The sequence below is a fragment of the Pipra filicauda genome, unplaced genomic scaffold (genome assembly GCF_003945595.2).
Source record: "Pipra filicauda isolate LSUMZ 115617 unplaced genomic scaffold, ASM394559v2 scaffold133_size2016399_pilon, whole genome shotgun sequence".
NCBI classification, from domain to species: Eukaryota; Metazoa; Chordata; class Aves; order Passeriformes; family Pipridae; genus Pipra; species Pipra filicauda.
This window is the reverse complement of record NW_024103807.1, coordinates 1,289,013-1,311,518: the sequence shown is the minus strand read 5'-3', so window position 1 is coordinate 1,311,518 and position 22,506 is coordinate 1,289,013. Positions and strand designations below refer to the sequence as shown.

Here is a 22,506-nt window from a genome sequence, read left to right as displayed (position 1 = left end):
TTGATTTAGTCTGATAATTACAGAGACAGAAAAAATACACTGAATTGTGTTATTTTCCTCAACTCAGTGAGCTCATATGATTTTTTGAAAGGGGTGGTAGAGTATTCCAGTGTTTGAGTGGCATGTGTTATATGAAAAGTTTGCTCTTATTGGACAGAATGCTTAAAGAGGAGAATTGAGTGATGAATGCAGAGGGCAAGAGAAGGCATAGTGAGCATAGATCTCTAGGAAAAGTAAAACAGCAGGTTTGAATTACCATGTGATTTGCTAATGGTGACCTGGAAAAGTAGAATAGTTTTGAAGTGGTGGCAGAATAAAGGTGAAACCGAATCCTCACTGCTGTCAAAAGGTGGAGCATGCCTCTTAACAACCCGATGTCTTGTGCATGACAAGTGGTTAAAGGAAGAGTGGAGGATGAAAAGCGTCACAGTTCCTGAGAGGTGTATCATGTACTTATTGTAATCTCAAATTGCCCTTATTTTGACCCATCCAAATTTCTCTAATTATTCTTCATTTGTTAATCTTTTTTCTTTTTTTTTACTTTTTTAAAGTTCTGGACTGGAAGGTAGAATCTCTAATTTGAACCCATACCTTTCTAAGGGATCTGTTGCAGTAACTGAAAATATTTGTCAGGCTGAAGTTTTTTGCAGAATGAATACAGAAGGTTTGCAGCCTTCACTGTTCTACAGCATTAAGGGCTGAAGTGTACAAGACCCTTACTTCCCTCATCAGATGCAGTTTTGAGTTTTGAAGCTCTGAAGGTGCTGAGCAATGCTGTATATGATTTTTGGCCGACCCATCTGTGAGCTACAGGTTTGAGGTTGCTAGCTTAGGGCATGGAAAAATTGCTGCTTATTATGCTAAGGTACCTAAATGTTTTCTGCACAGCTTTCAGAGCTTTAGCTGAAATACATCCATTTCTGCCATGGATTATTTAGCTCTTAAGAATGATGCAACACAATTTAGGATAGGATGAAGAAGAATATTTTATCATGGCAAAACATCTGGAGTATCTTGGGTGTGGCATATTTTTATTATCTCATGTTCAATTCCTATTCTTGCAAAGATTTCTAGGACTGCTGGAAGCAGAACTCTACAGTCAGTCTGCCACTATTCTGTATGACATAGAAAAGTATCCTGTGTGTCTGCTGAATTTCAAGTAAATGAGAGGGCAATGAGATTTCGTCAGAGATCTGGACCTGACTGAATCCTTTAAATGAATGAATGAACTCTCAAGTGACATACTTGTATTGATTCCTGCCACAGAAAGATTTATACTTCCCCACAGTGGTTGTGTCAGTAAGCTTAAATCTCTATCTTCCATTCGACCACGTAATCAAATGTTTATTAGTTGCCTCTTTTACTTCTTTGTGGATCTGCCCTTTCTCTGGAAGAGCCTTGCAGAATGGCTGTCAAGAGAAACTGTAGGAGTCTTAACCTTGTTCTCCCTGTACAGGGATACGATGTGGCGGATTTTCACAGGCTCTCTCCTGGTGGAAGAAAAGTCTAGTGCGTTGCTACACGACTTGCGGGAGATTGAGGCTTGGATATACCGTCTGCTCCGGTCACCCATGCCCGTTGCTGGTCAGAAGCGGGTGGATGTGGAAGTCTTGCCACATGAGTTGCAGCCAGCTTTGACCTTTGCTCTGCCTGATCCATCCCGCTTCACCTTGGTGGATTTTCCATTACATCTGCCTTTGGAGTTGTTGGGAGTGGATGCCTGCCTGCAGGTGCTGACCTGCATCCTTTTGGAGCATAAGGTAAGAAGGGAAGTGTAGATCTTTGATAAGTATGTAGGAAGCTCTGCCCTCTTCAAAACCAGCATAGGCTGGATGTGTAGAATAGCTGTCTCCCTGCACTGCCTGGAATCAATTTGTCTGTGGGAGTGGGGGGAAGAAATAGATTCTTCTGAAGTTCCTGGTTTGAAAAGTTCTGTTCTCACTCCAAAAAGCATCTGAAGCTTGTTTTCAGACAGATTAATGGAGAGTTACCCAGTTCATAGCCATTGAATTGGAGCCTGCAGGCTGTGATCTTTGTATATCCCTGAGGGAAGTATTAGAAGTGAATGGTTGCTGCTGTGCTAATGGGAGTTTCTTTGGTTGCAGATTGTATTGCAGTCCCGAGATTATAATGCGCTTTCAATGTCTGTGATGGCCTTTGTGGCCATGATCTACCCATTAGAGTACATGTTCCCCGTGATCCCTCTGCTTCCCACCTGCATGGCCTCTGCAGAACAGGTACTTATTTTTCCTTTGTTGCTCTCATAGAATAGAGTGTTTCAAAGCAGTAGTAAACAAACGATGGACTGAATGGCCACAGATCCACAATATTATGACAAGTATTTACGACCCCACCTCACCCTCCTCCACCCCCACTTTCCCCCACTGAGAATTAACATTTGTGGGGAGGGTCCAGAGTAATATTTAAGGATGTTTGAGGACTCTTGATTCAGAGTTTAGAAACTATTGTCTGCAATTTAATCTTTTCAGAAATATCAGCTGGGAACCTGGGTTTTGCCAGTAGTTGGCTCTTTGCCGGAGCTCATTATTTTGCTTGGAAAAATAGAATTCAGGCCATCTTATTACTTCAGTGCTATCCTGTAACTGATGCTGCAGGTTTGTGCTTGTACCACCCCTTGGAGGTGACCAACTGTTCTAGATTTAAAGAATAAATTAGCCTCCCAAGCCACTGGTCTCAAGCTGCTACGTACATAATTGATTTAAACCTTTTTCCTCTGCTGATTTGCTTTTTTCCTGAATTTCCCATAAGGTTTTCCACATACATTTGAAAAAAAAAGTCTATCTTCTACTTCGTAGAGATGTTATTTTTTTGAAACCAAATTACCACTACAAGCATAAGGTTAAGCCCCTGCATATAGTTTGTGCCTGTTTACAATGGCACAGACTCATTCTGAGCTGAGGATGTATTAATCTGTGACTTGCTGCTTTTCAAGTTAAGCTCTTACTCTGAACATTTTTTTCCTTGGTCCATGATAAATGTGGGAAACTGTTTCTGAAGAGCCATGTAGTTACATCCTGGAGAGGAACATGGGAGGTGGAAATGTATTTTCTTCTAGTTGAACATTAAAGCTTTCTGAGCAGGAACTTTTATTCTTTTTTTTTGGTAATGTTTCTATTGTACGATATTAATTACTTATTTATCAATGCCTTTTGTGTTTGCTCTGTTGTAGTCAATAAATAAATATTTGGGAAGAATGGTTATATCAAATGCTGATCTTGTCCTTAGTAAAGTCTGTCTTTCTCTCAGTTGCTTCTAGCCCCTACGCCTTATATCATTGGTGTTCCAGCAAGTTTCTTTCTTTACAAACTGGATTTTAAGATGCCTGATGATGTTTGGCTTATTGACCTGGATACCAACAGGGTAAGTAGTACCCATCAGGACTTGTGGCTTTGTTTCCAGGGAACTGTGTACTTTCTTCAGTGTACCTACTGAGAATTTAATAATGCCTGCCCTCGGTCTGTCTTTGCCACTCCCATCTTAAACTTTAGGGTTCCATTCCTTATTGTGTCTCAAGGTTCCCATTTCTTTTGCATAAGGTATCCTTTTTCAGTTAATCCATCTGGCTATCTCATTAGAAGATAAATCCTCAAACAAATGAGGATTTCCTCTTGACTACTTGTGAGACTGTTTCTTATAGTCCTACCTAAGAAACCCAATCTGTTCAGAGTCTTCCAGCAGCCTTGGTTGTGATGATTCAAATGGGGCTATGTATCTCACTGTCTACAGAGGTATGAGCAAGGCTAATTCCAGGGAAATGTGTAAACCATCATCTACTTGATGGAAAGTGTGAGTTCATTCAAACTTCTCTTTTTTCTGTGGTAAAGTAACTCCACTGTTTGGGATACTGTAAACAAAAACAACCACAGAGAAGTGAACATCAAAGTGAAATGCGGCTGTATGTGTGTCAGATTGTGGTTTTTTAATTATTAATTATTTTACTTTATGACTTCTATTCCTTGGTCTCTAGGGTGGTGGAGATTCAGGAGATTCTGTTTTGGAAATGACTGCAGATAGGAATTTTTAGTTTGTTGCTGTGCTTAATTCCAGGTGATTGTTCCCACAAATGCCGAATCTTTGCCAGCGCTGCCGGAGCCAGAAGCTTCAGAGCTGAAAAAGCATCTGAAACAGGTAATATGCACTTTGAGGAAAGGACTCAGATTCAGTAGAACTTAGCAGATGTAGTCTTGCCCAGCTCTTCTGCTATAGTGGGTAAGAATGCAATGCAAATGTAAAGCTGAAATGGCCCTGTACACAATAGATAGTTTCTGATTTTTACTGTTGTTTGGGGCTAACTTATTTCCAGTTGGTGCAGAAAGTTCCAGATTCCTCCTTTACGTTTGCCATGTGGGCTTTAAACTCTGACTTGATCCATCAAGCTATGATCATCTTTGTTTCCCCTCCATTCACAGATCTGTGTGTGAGGTCTCAGTCTCTCCTCTCAGGTCCTGCTAAGCCATTAATCAGCTTGGGTCATCCTGGCTGATCGTGTCAAGCAGGTTTTATCTCTTTATTTCTGTTTTCCTTATGCACGCTGCATGCAGTATCTAAAGGTAAAGGTGTTACCAATGTGATGAGGTTTGCTCTTTCCTCGTAGACCAAGAGAGCAAAGTGTGTAACCTCTGTCATACCCCAGTACCTGCTGTCAGCACAGATGGAAGTGATGTGTTGCCTGGAGTTTTGTTAGAACAACCTTCCCCCCACTGCTGCCTCACCCCCTTGCAATTTCAGGCACTCTTTAGCAAAACTCTCTCACTAGGGTAAAGTTGGGTATCAGAAGAACAAATGGCAGTTTTTTTGAAGCCATATTTAAGATTCTCAGAGTCTGCACTCAAATTCAGCTTACATCCCTATGTGTTCCTTATGGGCATTATCATTAAGAGTTTACCATTGGCAAAGAAGGAGTGCTGCTGGTTGCTGTACAAAGTAGACAAGACAAAATTGTGGCCCACATCACTAAGGTTAATGTTTTGTGTGCCTTTGGGTCTTAGAGTCAATTAATGAATTTCAGGATATCTGCTTTTAAACTGTAGTAGGAAGTTCTTAGCTGCATCATTAAGGACAGCAGGCTTTCCAGTTTCCAAAGTGGCAAGATGTGAATGTTTGGGGGTGGGGCAGTTAGACCTCTTTCCTAAGATGTGCTTATTTTGTGGTCCCTTTTGTTTCCTCTCATTTGTGATATTTGGTAGTAATAGATTTTTTTTTTTCCTTCCATCTGTTTCTCTGTGATCATGTGTTCGTCTTGGCTCTGATGGGCTGCTGTGGTGTTATTATATGATCTTCCATCTTGCCTCCAGTGTCTGGTTAGCATGACTGCAATCACTCAGAAACAGCTGCTCACTCCCGACAACAAGGTTCTTTTATTTTATTCTTTTCCCCTCAATTTTCCATTTTACACTTTTCCTTTGGAGGTTTTGTTTTTTTGTTTGTTTGGTTTGGTTTTATGTATTTTTTTTTCAATGAAAAGACGAAGCCTCAGTGGGCAAATGGGATACATGAGGAAGATTTAGGATAGGTCTGGGTGTCCAGGACTGATTTATCACTTGTGCTGCTCCAGTGCGTATCCATGAAAACTTTATGAGGGTTGAAGAGGGTGTTAGCTTTATGGAGAGATGAAGACTCCAATTAGATGGAAAGTGGAGGTTTGCAGGGATACAGGCAGATGTTTGTGTTAAAGTGTCTTCACATTGTCCTGGTATATCAAACTCACTGGCTGAATGGCCAAGTTGCAAGGCAAATTTCAAGGCCTTTAGGTCCCAAGATGTATTCAAACTGCACATGGGAATAACTCTACAGTAAGTCATATGCGGAGCCATACTACTTGTGATCCTATTTGGTCTATCTGTTTTCATGTCAGGAATGATCTATCAAAGTGGACTTCTGTGCTACTCCTTGACTGGCTCCAGAACTGTTTAAGCAATGAAGAGATCATTATGACAATAAACATAAAGGAGGGCCTGGAGTTATTTATTGACTCAGCATAGGAGGTGGTTTAAAACAAATTAATGGAGCATGCACAATTGTTGCAATTGCCTAGAGGGCAGGGTAGCTCTGATCTCTCTTTTGTTCCTTGAATAACTGTTCTTGCTGAATGTGTGCATAATGTCCTTCATTAGGCCCTGGCCAGCATGAGTCTGAATACTCAGCCCATTCTTAATCTAGAGAAGTTCCAGGAGGGGCAGGAGGTGCCACTGCTGCTGGGAAGACCACAGAATGATTTGCAGTCTACTCCTTCCACAGAATTCAACCCCCTGATCTATGGAAATGATGTGGACTCTGTCGATGTGGCTACCAGGTGAGGCTGAACAGCAAGGTACCATTGAGTCTTCATAAAAAAGTACAGACACTTCTATGGGTGAAACAGCATCTTCCAGGTTCTATTGCAGATTCTACTTCACATCATGGGGGGAAAAAGAGCAGAAATTACAGATCTATTAACTGCATGAACATAAGTGTATCTTGAGGGCGTGTTTTGTTTCTTGCATTTTCCTATAAATCATCCACTTTACCTGGATTTGTCAGTCTGATATTGTATCCTCAGCTTAAATCACAAGCCTTGAACTACAAAAAAAGCTGGAGACTTAGTTGTTACCTCAGCTAGTGGATATAAGAATTATATCCTTCATCCTTTGTATTGGTGAACTGGGTGGTGAGTTAGAACGAAGTGATTTCTTGGGTCTTGGTTTGTTTTTTTGCTTTTATTTTTTTCAAGATAACTGTTTTCTAAGACGACTTAGGTTACTATTCTTCAAAGGTTTGAAACATTGCCTATTGCATAACTTTTAAAGCCTCTCTGTCTTCTTTTCTGTTATGTTCTGTGTTTTTATCTGATATATTGTTCTCTGTTTCTTTTTAGAGTTGCTATGGTGAGATTCTTCAACTCACCAAATGTTTTGCAAGGTTTCCAAATGCATACTCGCACTCTTCGTCTCTTCCCACGACCAGTGGTGGCCTTCCAGGCAAATTCTTTTCTTGCCTCTAGGCCGAAGCAAACACCTTTTGCAGATAAGCTTTCCAGAACACAGGCAGTAGAATACTTTGGAGAATGGTCACTCAATCCTACTAACTATGCTTTCCAAAGAATTCATAACAGTAAGTTTCGGTCTCATCTTTCCTGCACTTGGACATAATGCAGGAACTTAAAAAGCAAAGAGATTCTAGGGAAGGACTTAATTTTGTACCGTATTGTTCCTGATGGGGAGGGAAATTCAGTTCAAAGAATATTTTTCTATTTTTATGTGTATATTCATGTTTCTACCAAGTTAGCTCCGCTGTTTGCCACTCCTTCAATTAATTTTAGCTTTTGTCTTGTTTCATTACAGAGAAGTCTTGTAGGCTTCTTAGAGTAGAGACTGTCCCTTTCTTTGTGCAAGAGTCAGTAAAGGGTAGTTTCACTGTGAATGAAGCCTTTGACACCAACAAATTAGTTCAATTAATGCTCTCCTTGTATTTTGTGCAGACATGTTTGACCCAGCCCTGATTGGTGACAAACCCAAGTGGTATGCTCACCAGCTGCAGCCGATCCACTATCGAGTCTATGACAGTAATTCACAGCTGGCTGAAGCACTGAATATCCCAGCAGAGAAAGAAACAGATTCTGATCCCACTGATGACAGGTTAGTAGGGAACATGGCCCTAGAACACATGATAATTACTTCAAATTGCTGAACCTCTCTTCCTACTTCATGTTTGCAGCCTTTTCCTGTAGCTTGCCAGGTTGCTGTTTAATTTCTTCTGTCTGGGCGGAGTACTGAAACTGAAGTAAATTTTTGCACTGCTCTGTTATCACAACAAACCTCTTAACCCTTTGTTAGTGTCATCATTTAAAGTGCTTCTCCATAAGTATTTTCCTGTTTTCTTTTGCTACCTCTATGCCACTTGACATTTGGCATATCCTCACACCCTAAGATTTTTTTCTTCCATGCTGTTCCTTCTCTAGTTATTTCTATTGCAGTACTACAAATACTCCCACCCATCCTACCACTCTTTCTAATCTCTATTCCCTGCCCACAGTTATGCAAAGCTTGTTAGTACTACCCACTGCCTGCAACCTCCTTGTGGGTTCAGTAAAATGAAAGGAAACTTTTTTGTTATAGTATGTTTTGGCCACATTTCCTGGACTTTTGTGATTGTTTCATTATCCTTCATTCTCTCCCAATCTGTGAGATATTTCAGGCTTGGACTGGCACATATTTTACATTCTACACAGCACCAGTGGTGCTAACAGAGTGGCTTTTATCATTAGTGCAAAAAGGAAATGCTTTTATTTGTGATTTCCTATTCTCTTGAAGTTGGCCTACATAAACACATATATATTTTGTGAATTAATGCACCATTCTCTGCTCAGTTATACATGGCCTCATTAACTTTGCTAAGAGGCTTTAAATCCCGTCTCTCTTCATGTACCTGAAAGTTATATTTTATGCTCTGACCTTTCATGAAGCTGGCTTGTGAAATTTGCTTGTAGATATTATAATATGAGATTTATCCATGAAGACAGTGCCAATTCACATCTTTAAAATGTCAGGCCCTGCTGTTGCTTTTATGCTGCCACTCATCTCTCTTTCTCACCTGTTGTGGCAGTGGCAGTGACAGTGTCGACTATGACGACTCAAGTTCCTCCTACTCCTCCCTTGGTGACTTTGTCAGTGAGATGATGAAATGTGACATTAATGGTGATACCCCAAGTGAGTAACTTTGAGCTTTACTTTCACGAGGTCCACATGGGTTCCCTTTCACCATTCATCTGCACTTTGGGAAAAATGTTTCCCCTAAGTCCCTGAATCAGAACAAGGTATTGTTCCATTGAGGTCTTGCTCTGAGGTAGAAGTGTGTTCTATACTCCTTCAATATCCAGGGGTAGGCTGAAAAAGGACATTTCTCTTGCTTAGAAACAATGCCCTACAAAGGACACTGTGGGGAGGAAAAACAGAAATAGGTGCTGCTGAACAAAACTGTCTCACTAGATCTGGAACCAACCTGCTGTTTCCAGTAAATACTGTGCAATATGGGTAGCAGAGTGTGAGCTGTTTTCTGCCCCTGCATATTGGTTCTCAGTCCTGGCTTTAACGTATCACTCTATCCTAACGGAGACAAAAAAATGCATTCTCTGTGGCTTGTATGGAAGCTGCATAAACTCTCACTTTCTTCAATAAAAATCTAGGAGTATCAAAACATTTCTTATGTCCCAAGGACAAGAGGTAAATAATCATAAGCTGCAACAAAAGAAGCTCTGCTTGGACATAAGGAAAAGAACTTCATGCTTATTTTAGTTAAACGGGTTCCTAGGATCACCGTAGAATGTCAAGCCTTGAAAACTTTCAAAACTCAGTGGGACAAAGCCCTGAGAAACCTACTTTAATTTTGAGGTTAACCTCTGCTTTGAGCAGAGAGTTGGAATAGGTTACCTCCAAAAGCCCTTTACAACCTAAATTTTTGTACAAGTTTATTCTGGTGAGCAGTACTCATCTGCTAGGGGTCTTTAGTTAGTTGGACAAAAAGCTGAGGAAAAAAGTGTTGTTTAATGAAAAATAATGTGTTTGCAGATGTTGACCCCCTGACTCATGCAGCCCTTGGTGATGCTAGTGAAGTGGAATTTGATGATTTTCAAGAATATTCAGGGGATATGGATGAACAGACCATGGACAGTGAGCACTCCCAGGAGAACAATCAGCCTCGTTCAAGTTCCAGTACTACAGCCAGTAGCAGCCCCAGCACTGTCATCCATGGAGCAAATCATGTGTGTACTGAGATGAGTTCAGCCTCAAGGTCAACATATTAGGAGATAAAGAATGGGAGAATGCACATGGTTCTTTCTGAGAAGGGCAAAAGCTAATAGGACTGTGAAACCATGCACAGATTAAATTGCATGCTCTCCCTGGACTTCTGAGGAAGGTGGAGTTTGCTGGTACCCTCTTGCGCTGGGATAGACCATTCCTGTACAAAAAGTTCCAATGCATTGAAAAATGCAGCACTAGCAGAGAGAAAAGGTCCAGGTTGTGACTACAGGAATCCCTTTTACAGAGTCTGGAAAGACCTGATGTGTTTAGAGGAACAGAGTGGTGTGGGGAAACTTATGAATCTGTGGTTGGTTGAGAAGAATGGGAATTACTTGCATAACCACCAAACGTGGTAATGGAAAGCCATTATCTTGAGCTAAGACTTACTATTAAGGTCTGGTTTACAGGGGACTAAGTCCTGAGAACAATGCACAAATACTGCAGTATGTATAAAGTCTTAGGTTAGAGGCACAGATAGTGGGGGTGGGGGGGGGGGCAGTAGCAAGCATCAGAGACTGTGCAGACTTCCCAGTTTGAAATAATTGTTCTTGTCCTGCCCTTCAGTTGTTTGTAATGCAAACTAGCGAACAGATCAATGATTTGACTGGTCCACAGGAGGCAACAGACTCGGCAGAAATAGAAGAGAAGTTGGCTGCTGGATTTTCAAACCACCTCCCTTCCTTGCCACTGCAACCAAGCTTTCCCAAGATAAGCTTGGATCGTCGTGAGAGTGACATTGCAGCTGGCAGCATGAGCACCTCAGAAGGGGTGGTGAGGAAGCGAGAGTATGACAATCCATACTTTGAACCTCAGTATGGTTTTCCTACGGAGGATGAAGACGATGAGCAGGAAGAGAGCTACACCCCAAGATTTGACCAGAGTCTCAATGGAAGCAGGTGAGTCCTCCTTGTCTCCTGCCCTTCTGTACAGCACTTCTGGGTTTTCTGTCTGCTTCATGTAGTTTAACATTCATTCAAATGTCTTTTGCACCTGAAATGTTTTGTTGATCACTCTCATCTAATATTGAAATGCTGTCAACCCTTCTGGTTTGAGTAAAAGCACTTGCTCAGTTCCCTCAGTTCCTTGCTTTTATGTAAGCAGTAGGAGCTATGAGAATTATCAGTTCTTTCTAGAACATTCTAGCGTATCACCTAGTGATTTCTGAAAACCGTCAAGCAATTTTTTTTGTGTGAAGCTTTGTCTTTTGGGGGAAAGATAGCACAGTGATTGGTGACAGTGGGTTTTCTTGTTATTGCTTTCAAAACAGAACCATTTCACCCTCAAATCCACCAATGCCTTTTTGTAGACAAGTTTTCAGCATGCTCTGAAAGGCAATAAGAGCCTGAATGTAAAGATGTTCAGTTCTCTCATTTTTTCTTTCTCTTGTTTTTTCTTTTCTTTTCTTTCCCAAGAGGTACAGGTAGTGTAGTGAAAACAGGTGGGGAATGAGACCAACATCAGTCTCCCACAGTCATACAGTGTGCTGTTTTGGGATGGGAGGGGGAAATGCTAATAATCGTTGTACTTAATTTCTTTAAAGGTCTCAGAAGTTACTCCGACCAAACAGTTTAAAACTGGCCAATGATTCTGATGCAGATTCAGATTCCAGGGCCAGCTCCCCAAACTCTACTGTCTCCAACAACAGCAGTGAAGGTTTTGGGGGCATCATGTCTTTTGCAAGTATGTACAAGTGCATTCATTAAACCAGTTTTATTTATTATATTAGAGTTTACAGAGAGATGGAATAGAGGGATTGCTAGTTAAGAGAATGACTTGGTTGTCAAATTGTTATCAACTCCCCAGAAATCATGTGGGGAGCCACAGGACCTATTTATCTTACACTACTGACAACTACTGCTTTATGATTTTTTCATAAAGTAAGTAAGAAGGACTTTGTTTATGTAGTTAGCCCCTTGAGTTGTGTGGCACTTTAGGGCACAGATGAGAAATTCTTTCAGTTTCATTCAAAGAAAGCATCATGCTGATACAAAAATCTTACAGTGCTATGCCTTCCATGCTGCCACATTGTGTGTTTAGGTGCCAAATTCATTTTCTTGACTGTGCTCACCTACTTTCAATTATATTTTAATAAAAAACCCTACAGACATGGAAAACTAATTTAGAATTTCTTAGTAAGAAGACATGACCAGTTGAGTCTTGCACTATAGCGGGCAGCAGTGAAAGAAGTTTGCAGCAGTGGGGAAAATATATTGGATGTTCTGGTAAAATGACTGTTACTAAAATAAGGCTGCAAAAAACCAAAAAGAAGGAACCAAAGCAAATTGAAATAGTACGCTGACATTTTAAATAAATAACTTGAAGTGTTAATCAGCTCCGTGATCTAAATGTGATGCTTTCAGGCTGTCTAGAGGCTTAACCAGATGGTGATAACATTATCATGTTCTTAAGATTTGTCTGTACCAGGTAGAACGTATGTTTTTTCCTAATAAATGAAAAACTTCTATTTCAAAAAGCATGGTTCTGTGACAGATTTACAGTGTTTCACAAGACACAGTGCACAGTCCTCACTTCAGAGGTACAGGTTTGGAGATGTGTCACCCTTTTTTCTCATGTGGCCCAGTCATTCCTTTGCCCCCAAAAAGAGGATCAAACTAGAAAATACAGCTAAAGTGATGTTATCTGTTTAAGTGCAGGAAGACAGGTGGACATTGCTATTACATTTAAGACTCAAAGATCCAACAGCAATTATTGTGACGTAAAAGCTAAAACTTATGTTTTTGTACAGTTTAGAATAATCTGGTTATAGATTTGGTTGCAATGTAAATGAGATCATGTTATGCTTGTGAGACTTTTGGGTAATAAAGAACAACTTAATCATTAAGGATCTGGAATAAGATGGTGAATTACAGAAAATTGTGTGTGTGCAGTGAGCACTAGGCATTTAATTTTCTTCTTCTTCTGTCTTAGGCAGCTTGTACAGAAACCACAGCACAAGTTTCAGTTTGTCCAACTTAGCCCTACCAACGAAAGTTGGGAGAGACAAGAATACTCCTTTTCCCAGCCTGAAAGGTAATCATTTTTCCCTTTGTCTTCTACAACCTTTACTGTTCTTGTGACTTGGAAGTCTGAGGTCTTACGTCTAACAGTAATCCTGGGGGTGATGCATTTTCGTTGTTGGGGTAGTACCTGTCTTAAGAATCAAGACAGTAAATTGTCTTGATATTTCTCAGTCAGTCTTCTTCCTAAAAATTGGGCTGTGTTGGGATGGGAGAGTGTCTGGACTAACCTGAGTTAACAGATACGTTATGAATGTTGGTTTTGTTTTGTATTTTGTTTTGTTTTTAAGTACTTAGTGTAAAGAATGGGAACCAAGAGGTAGGTCCTACTTTTGTGCTGCCACTATCTTCATGACTAGCCTTAGGTAATTTATTAGAGCAATGATGCTGCCTTTGTAAGTGAGGATAATGCCATCCTCCCATGGAGACTGCAGTTCATGTGAGTTTCTGAAGTGTTTGTAGTCTTTTCAGATCACTAAATAGAAAATCAAATTATAAGTATACTTCAGCTCTCTCAGAGTGAAGATCAATCCCTAGCACATGTACACAATCTTTTCATTAGAACATCTGTTTGTCTGCAGTATCAACAGTTAATATGTCTGAATGGGCACTAGAGAAATGACCCTTGTACCATGGGAAGTTAGAAAGCCTGGTCACCCTTGTACCAGCTGTAATAACACAAGATGACTGAGCATGTGCTGGTGCCTTAGTGCTGAGACCTTTTCAGATGCTAAACTGGGGAGAGATTTTATTTTGCCTTTTGAGTTATTCTGTCTGATTAGAACGTACTGCTTTTGTTTTAATATGTTGATTTTTTCATTTATTTTTTCCTCCTCATCACTTTTATCGGTAAAGATTACTTTAATCTGGAATTGGGAAGGGATGTGGATGAAGGTTGGTATGATATTTTGCTGACCTTTGACCTTGTAGAAACAAAGACCAAAAGCTGGATTTTGTGTTTCTGCTTTGGACTTTGTTTTTGAGACAAGTAATCATTCCCTATATGTAAAATGAGGAGTAACAGGACTGGTAGGGTGAAAACACTAGCAGAGACTCTGCACAGCTGTTTTTATCAACCTTTTACCAGTTGGTTATGTTTTCATGTCCAGTTGTGCTGGATAAGAAACATGCTTCATGTCGGGGTTATTTCCTTGAGTAAACTTAATGACTGATTCCATGCATTGGAAGAAAACAGTGATGGGGTTTGCCATTCCACGTTCATGCTTTGTGCCTCATCTTCTGCACTTTGATGTTCTTTTCTTGACTATTTTAATCCTGTAGGGCCTTTGAAGTTACTATGCAGATATGAGGATGGGATTTCCGTGGAGTAGCTCAGTCTCTTTTATGCATGTGCAAGTGTGTGTGTGTGTGTGTGTGTGTGTGTTTGTGTTCATTTACATGTGCATGCTGGCTCACTGGGATTCCCACTGGGCACTTCAGTGGTTTTTAAATGCTTTTGTCTTTATTGTAGAGATATAAAATTGCTGCATTGTTCTTGCCAAGTGTGTGTTTCTAACTGTAATGGGAAATGATGCTGGGACTCCATCTCATTGCTGCTGTTTGACCTCTTTCCATCCTCCTTTTTAATTTTTATTTCATGCGCATCCATTAATATTTTTTCTTCGGTGATGCAGATGTTTTTCATAGTGCTATTCAAACACAATACGCGCAGCGATGTCCTTGAAGATGCAATACATTGGTTCCATGATACCAAATTTCAAGTCAAGCACTATCTCTTTAGTTATTCTGGCCCTTGTGGTCTTGGGCTTTCAAGCATCCTTCCTGCTCTAGTCTCATTTGGGTTTTGTTTTGAGGGAGGGCTGGGAAGAAGCTGGTAGCTGGATTCGTTTGATGCTGACAGTGGGGCGTGTAGATATTGTAGTACACTACTAATTGTATATTTTATGTCCCAGTATTTGGGTTAAATACTATAATGGAGATTATTACTGAAGCTGGCCCAGTAAGCAATGAAGGTGGGTTCCCTACAGCATGAGCTGTGCATGATGTAACAGTTTCCAGCATTCCCTATGCCTGACTTTGGGCTACCTTTCTCGCTGGGTAACCAGTACCACATGATCTATACTAGTCACCCTCAATGCATTATGCTTTTACATATAGTGACTAATTTGAAGATGGTTCTTGTTGTGGAACTGCATGCAGAGCAGCCAGAACTTTTCCTGCCTCTCACCTCCTGCTCCCATTACCATCTTCTCTTTTTCTCTCTGCATTACTCCCATTACTGTTTTCTGCCGATGTGTGATGCTAGAATATGATATATGCTGCTGCTTTTTTGGAGTTTCCATTTTGTTTGAAGTCTGTTACCTGTGATTCAAATAGGTGTGTTAGCCAACTTTAGCATTGCTTGTTACTGTCCCGGGATCAGAATGTTTTCCTCCCACCCCTTTCTCTCATCCTGTTTCCTCTTCTCTTTAGGAAATAGACGAGCTCTTGTGGATCAAAAATCTTCAGTCATAAAGCACAGCCCAACAGTGAAGAGGGAATCTCCATCGCCTCAGGGACGAACTAGCAATTCCAGGTAATATTGCCAGTTTGAGTGTAATATTGTTTTTTGAGTGTACGGTGTAGTTAGAGTGGCCTCATACTTGGCCAATGTTTTCTCAAAAGTCTAGCTGTTGAAAACTAAGTAGCACTTTTCTGTGACCCTAGACCTGGACATACTATTGTCTGGGAAGATTCCATATGGATGGTCTTACAGTTAATAGCGCACATACTTATTTTTCTGTGCTTCAAAATGTATCCTCTTTCTGTCTGAGATCCAAATTTTTCTAGATTCCTACTTTAACTCAGTAATTATTCTTTGTAACTGAGTGTGTTCTTGACAAGGTGATCTAGCCAGCAGAGTTTTAACACACCACACAGGGGATCGACTGAGTCAAATGAAGCAGTTTGATTCCATGAATTCATGTGACATGATTTTCTCAGCCTTGGGGAGGAATTCAGAATAGTGCAAGTAAACGTTACTTGACCTGTGCCTGTGCTTTCTCCTCCCGTTCTTATGTAGCAGTCACAGGTAGAGTGAAATTTACTGTGAGCTACTGGGTTTGGGAGACAAGTGTTATGAGCAGGTTCTTTAAAATTATTAGAGAGATGCCTCTGCCCAAATTAAGGTGCAAATGAGACCATATACTAAAGTCAGTAGTACAGATTTTTATTCAACAGTAAATGTGAGGTAGAGATAGAAAGAAATAGGGAAAAGAGAGAAAGGGGGAGAGAGTGTGACCAAAAGACATTAAGTAAAAAAAAATGTCACCGTTTCATGGATTCCAGTGGAATCCCTTTGATCTCTTCTTGTGTTCTTCTGGGTGATGAGAGTGCCAGCTTTGTTGAAGTGATGATTGCAGTTTGGATCCATTGAGGGAAACCTGGGGTTGGGAGGGAAAAAGCCGGTGGTGGTGAAGGAAGAAGTTAATGATACCCAGGGTAGTAAGGAAAGTCCTATGTCTTAAGTGAAGTTCCTGACATCTTTTATTGGGCTTAGGTGAGGTGGGAATGCCTCTGGTACCTCCTCTGGGGCAGGGAGTTTTACAATGGACATAATGCTGCATCATTTCAGGAGTCTTTGACACCTTTTAAGATGTTACAGCTGCCTGTTACATCAGCACAAGTGAGTCAATTATGGCCCATCAGCAGAGAGGACTGTCTTCAGGCTGTGTGTGAGTTGTTCTGGTGCTTCCCCAGAGGGGTGTTATCACAGCTGAGTCATTTGCGTAAGGATAAAGAAACACTACCCTGCCTAGCCGGATTTGCCTCTCTCCCGATCTTGTTTAACAGCCATCTTGTAGCCTGAGGCGTTGGACGTGCATGCCCTCAGCATCTGGGTGGTTACTTTATGCACTGTCAGTTTGCACCTTGACTGAGCCATTAGCATCCCAGTCTTTTACACTTCTGGATACATTCTGCTCCTGGGATAATTGGGCAATAGTACTACTTTTATTGTATCTCAAATTCTGTCGTAGTCCAAATTAGGGGGCATATTCGGGGAGGGGCAGTTACTTCTTTGCACAGTTTGCTACAGTAGCCAAAAGCCTTTTCATGATTTTAACAATGTTTAAGCAATAAACCATTTCAGTGGTATTTCTCTGTGTGTCCTGGCCATATCTATCTTCCCATGCAAGCCAAAGTAAGCAGAGGGTTAACTTTTCCTTGCTTTCTCTTAAATCTCTCAGTGAGAACCAGCAGTTCCTGAAGGAGGTGGTACACAATGTTCTTGATGGGCAGGGTGTTGGCTGGCTGAATATGAAGAGAGTCCGACGTCTGCTGGAGAGTGAGCAGCTCCGTGTCTTTGTACTAAGCAAGCTGAATCGCACCATCCAGTCAGAAGAAGATGCTCGACAGGATGTCATACAGGACGTGGTCAGTGCTGAATTCAGCAGGGTCCTCACACTCAGTGTCTGCTGAGGCTCAATTTGTAGGAAGTTTTTGTTCATTGCCTTCTAAAAGCTGATGTTACAGCAGTTTTGGAATTTAAGTTATTGAATTACTTTCTCGCTTCTGAAATAGAAACACTGACGAGATTGTCCTTGCAGGAGATCAGCCGCAAGGTTTATAAAGGAATGCTGGACTTGCTGAAGTGCACAGTCTTAAGCTTGGAGCATTCATATGCAAATGCTGGCCTGGGAGGCATGGCCAGTGTTTTTGGCCTGCTAGAGATAGCACATACTCACTATTATAATAAAGGTAAGAAGAGTGTTTACGAGAATACTGTGTTTATGAACCAAACAAGATCCTTATTGTGAAGGTAGCTGTGTTGTACCTTCTGATATTTCAGGGGTTTTACAACACTTTCAAAATGGTGAGAATTGTACCATTGTTACTGAAGCCTTACAAAGCTTGAAGTGTGTTTCTTCTTTTTTACACACATTCAACTGGACCAATGCAAAATAATGGCCATACTTATATTTGATTGAAAATGGGAACTGCAGTGAAATACAAAACCTGGAACTTTTACAGGTGAAGTGGAAATTCTGAGGGTGAGGACCTTCAGCTAAAACTGCCGCTGTCTTGGAAAGTTGTTGCAGGCAACCTGAATAGGGAGGGAGATATTTATAAGGTGGAACCCTATGAGACTTATATCTTACCAACCACCTTGCATTACACAATTCTTATACAACTGAGAACTCTTGAAGAGGAAAGTCTGAAAATATCTCTTTATTTTTCATCTTTTTCTTAAGAAAAAGTAAGAAAATGCATACATAAGGAAAATACCAAAAGATGACAAAAAGCTACATCTCTGCTTAATGTCTGCTTAATATCTGACTTGGTTGTAATCTCAAATGATAAAAAGCTATTTATTTCATTGTAGCAGAGGAGTAGCATCTAGTAAATCCCTTATACTTGGTGTTCAGGGATTTTTTTATGACTTGGCTTAGATATGCCCTATGGCTTACAAGTGTTCATTTCCAATCATTTTTAGGATGCTGAGGAATGTAATAAAGGCTGGGCTAGTGGAACAGTCCTGAATGTGGGGAGTAGGTTGATTTTGGTAATTACAAGCCTTTTAGTCTGACAGTGATTCTAAGCAAAATTAGAATGGCTGAGTAAAGACCAGATAGCATAATTTGATGGTAAGTAGACTTTACCCAGTAAATTAATTGAGGTCACAATAGACAAAAATTGATGCAAACTTTTAAAGCCGTGATATGTCTCATTATTGCATAACATCTTAATTTATAGTCAAATTTTAGCTGTTTCATATGTTTTACCTTGTTTTCAATTAGTTGATCTAGTTATTTAAGGAGATGTTTTATAGAGATTAGCATTTATCTTAAAGTTATTTAACATCTAGTAATAAATTAGTAATCCTGAAATTGTTTGGTTCGCATATGATGCATACCATGTTGCTGATAGCAGAATCTTTAATCTACTGAACAAAGGTATCACAAGATCTAGTGATATGACAGATTTAGATATTAGGGTATGAAGTTAGACTCGTCAGCAATTGGAACAGTTTGTGCAGGATTGAAGGAGGCTCTTTATGGAAAACAAGATTTTAATTATTGTATTCTGAAGGTGTTGCTGTAATTCAGACTGTGAGGTTTGATACAGAGAAATAATCCAAACTACCTGTTGGGACGTAGGGTTATAGGAAGTCTCGGAGAATGATGGAAGAGCTATAGCTGATAGGTTCTTTTTGGTTTTTTCCTAACTGGTTTCATTTAGTGTTACCCATGAAAATTATTGTATTTGTCACCTTTGCACTGTGAGAGGAGCTTACTTATATTCTGTAAGTGATATTCTTGGCAGTTTAGGCAGAGTTGTTTAATTTTTCACAACTTGGCAGAGGAGATGGTACAGTTAATGTGTCAGAGAACATTCCTAGGTTTCAAGTATACAGGAATGGGATATTTGAGTACCCTAAAACAGCATTCTGGCTTTCTCCTCTACTGTTTCCACCAATGTGTCAGGCTGTCAGCAAGCCATGTTGACCTAGGGGAACAAATGTGGCACTGAGCTGTTTCAGTGCCAAGCTTAATGATTTAGGTGAGACCATCTGTCTCATCTTTCTCTTCCCACTCTCATTTCCTTTTTCCTTATGTTTCTTTCTATCTATCTATCTATCTATTTATTTATTTATTTATTTTCTCTCAACACTGTTCTTTTCTTTAAAGAACCAGAAAAGAGAAAACGAAGTCCAACAGATGGATCTGTCACTCCAGTTGGCAAGGATCCTGGATCATCCCCAAGAGTGGAGCCAAAACCTGCGATGCAGCTGCCGGTACCTCAGATAATGCCAAAGCCACCAAGCCCTGCAGGCAAAGGGCCAAGGGAGTTTGACACAAGAAGTCTAAAGGAAGAAAATTTTATTGCTTCCATTGGTGTGTATTGAGATTCATGTCAAGTGCAGGAGGGAATTCTATTTTGGCATTAGGTTCTATTTGCATTCTCTCCATTTTAACACACTACATTGCTGCTGTAACATGCTTCATTTACACCTTGGATCACTAGAAACAATCATACGTGTCTTCACTCTACTCTGGGTTAAACTATCCACTGCAGTTTTCTCCCAGAAGCTTTCTAATCCTAATTGTTTCTAATTTTCATTACACTTTAAACAGCTTTATTTTTTGCTCTGTGATTGCTGTTTTCAAGCAACAGGAAATGGCAAAAGGGAAACAGGGATAGCAGGACTTCAGAAAGGGCAACTGTGGAAGGGAAACATGGAAACATGTAATAAATGTTTCTTATAATTGCTGGCTACCTGTGAATTATCTAGATCACATCCTGATGGAAATGGGACCCAGAATATGCTGATTGTTAACAATAAAATTTCCAAAAGAAGTTTAGTTGTAGTGTTAACAGTTTCAGTGAACAGGACTGATGGATTTTCCTTCCATGCAGTACCAAATAGAATGCATATCTTTCTAAACAGCATCTGCTAGGCTGGTTGCTAGAAATTTTCCTGCCTTAATTTCTTAGCTAGTATAGCTTTTCTCTATGTCTTGGGAAAAAGTTAAAGGTAGGCTTTAAACTGTTTCCTCTAAAAAGTGCTTTACAGGTTTTTTTGGTGGAGAAGAAAAAAATATTTTGATTGATCCAACATGCTGTCTGTTGTAAACGTGAGAAAAGTAGCCTCAACGTATGAGAAAATTTTTGTCAACTGCAAAAATATGTTAAATTTTAGCCGTTGCTTCTTGCAGCTTGTTTAAAATAACATTTTAATGGAGTCATTGTATGAAAGAATAATCTTCTGAAAGTGTGCTACCGTGAGGCCTATATCTGTAGTATGTGGTATAAGACAAGGGAATGTTTATATTGAGCAGTTATGTGGCAGGAATGCAAACATTCAGTCTTATACCCACATAATAGCTGCAGGCTAAATACTGTTGAGTCCTTCTGAACTGATACTGAATCCCTCTGACTTGATTTGCTTTCTTGTTTAAAGAGGTAATCTATGGAGGCAGTTGCTCAGAAACTAGTCTTGCTCTCTCTTTGAAAATCTATCATAAAGCTGAAAGAGATTCAAATTTCTGGTATTTCAATTAGCTGTTTGTTTTGCGCTGGATACTTCATTACTTTTCTGTAGAGGAAAAAAGGGAAAGTTGCTTCTGACACAACTAAGAATAAATCAGGCACTAGGCCAGTGTTCTTTTAAAGAATGAAAAGAGAACTTTTGATTGGATTGCTAAGACTGCTTCTTTCCCTTAGATGAAATTAAAGCCTCATAGAAATGGAAATAATAAAGATCAGACAGTCTGTGTTTGTGAAGCATTGTAAGGAGTCCTTTTAAAAAGAAGAACTACTTAATATGTCATGTTAACTACTGTTGCCAGAATATTAGCCTTAAACAATTCATGGTCTTCAAGGGCAGGCAAAGGTACATTTTTATTGGTGGTTCTGATGCTCTGAAGATTTCCACTTGTCTTCTATGGAACCAAGTTACAAGAAGGATGTGGTTTTACCAAAACTGATCAAAGTTCTAAAGACTTTAATGTTTTTTCTGAAGCCTTTTTTTCTAACTGCTTTTGTCTTTCACCAGAACTGATATGCAACTTAGTCTTTAGGATATTGCTGTAAAAATAATGTAGTGTCCGTGTTCATTTGACTCGTGTGATCTAGAAGTAAAGAGAATTTCTCTTGTGTTGCAGGAAGATAATTTAAAGCTGCTTGGCTATTATACTTCCTTTATGTTCTGTCATGAAGGCTTCAGAATAAGACAACTTTGGATATCCGGGATTTGAATTAGTCATGGCTGGGCTGAAATTCCTTCTGCAGTGAAATGCAGATATTCTTATTCAGATTAGTTTATTTATGGATGAAGTATCTGGTAAACATTTACATGTTGCTGAAATAACAAAGTATTTGTGAGTAGTTCAATTTAAACATGAGAAAAAATGTTCTTGTGTGAAGATGCTCCAACACTGGAATAGGTTGCATGGAAAGGTTGTGGATTATCCATCTTTGGAGATAGTTAATACCTGACTGGACATGGTCCTGTGGCAGCCAGCTTTAGTCAACCCTACTTTGAGCAGGCAGGTTTGACTAGATGGTCTCCAGAGGACCCTTTGAACTTCAGCAGTTACTTGATTCTGTGAAGTTTGGAAGGTACTTACAGCCTCAGGTTGCAGATATGTAAATAAAACTTTTGATGAATCTGTTGGTATTGTATAGATGAAATACAAATTAGGCTGCTAACCTTTTGACCTAGATACAAGAGGAAATACTAGAATGAGAAGTCTTCAGAATGATAGAGTTAAAATAATGTACAACACTGTTTGCAGTAGCCATATGAGAAGCGTATTTTAGTGTGGTGATTAAACTAAATCTCTGAGATCTAAAGGTGGGGTAACTGAATCTGTATGGATTTTTGTACTACGGGAACAATGGCCAGGAGGTTCAGAGTTTTCTAGGGGTCAGGGTGCATATATTCTTCCTTGATCCCCTTTTCTTGTTCACTTTTCAGGAAGTTTATGGGTTTTTGTGTGCTTCTGATGTTCTCTTGTAACAGAGCATTCAAAATTCTTATTTCTGAGGTGAAGTGGGAGGGATTTTTACCAGTCTAGGCTTGATCTTTGCTGTGCTTTAATACCTAATTCCTAGCTGGAAAGTTAATTTTGAAGATGATGCCTCTGATACTTTGTTTCCTAAAAGATCATCAAATGCTTACTTCTGGGGTTCTTATCTTCCAGGGTTCATGGTCATCACCTCTAGTGTTGGTCTTTTTATTAGGACAC

The 22,506-nt window shown here is 39.9% G+C and overlaps 1 protein-coding gene across 39 annotated transcripts in view; it reads left to right on the top strand.

Moving 5' to 3' along the window:
• MADD (MAP kinase activating death domain) overlaps positions 1-22,506 on the top strand; it is a 72,591-nt gene that overhangs the window by 18,040 nt on the left and 32,045 nt on the right. For 8 of the 39 annotated variants that reach the window (XM_039378278.1, XM_027719477.2, XM_027719473.2 and 5 more), the window contains 16 exons: positions 1,457-1,760; positions 2,106-2,237; positions 3,268-3,381; positions 4,069-4,149; positions 6,135-6,313; positions 6,875-7,110; positions 7,478-7,634; positions 8,602-8,705; positions 9,564-9,757; positions 10,413-10,693; positions 11,338-11,477; positions 12,726-12,827; positions 15,248-15,350; positions 17,002-17,188; positions 17,362-17,512; positions 19,444-19,650. In XM_039378278.1, the coding sequence (XP_039234212.1) occupies positions 1,457-1,760; positions 2,106-2,237; positions 3,268-3,381; positions 4,069-4,149; positions 6,135-6,313; positions 6,875-7,110; positions 7,478-7,634; positions 8,602-8,705; positions 9,564-9,757; positions 10,413-10,693; positions 11,338-11,477; positions 12,726-12,827; positions 15,248-15,350; positions 17,002-17,188; positions 17,362-17,512; positions 19,444-19,650 (2,672 nt within the window). Of the gene's footprint in view, positions 1-1,456; positions 1,761-2,105; positions 2,238-3,267; positions 3,382-4,068; positions 4,150-5,315; positions 5,373-6,134; positions 6,314-6,874; positions 7,111-7,477; positions 7,635-8,598; positions 8,706-9,563; positions 9,758-10,361; positions 10,694-11,337; positions 11,478-12,725; positions 12,828-13,669; positions 13,709-14,727; positions 14,788-15,247; positions 15,351-17,001; positions 17,189-17,361; positions 17,513-19,443; positions 19,651-22,506 lie in introns of all 39 variants that reach the window. The other 31 variants (XM_039378276.1, XM_039378275.1, XM_027719465.2 and 28 more) reach the window with 14 other exon arrangements.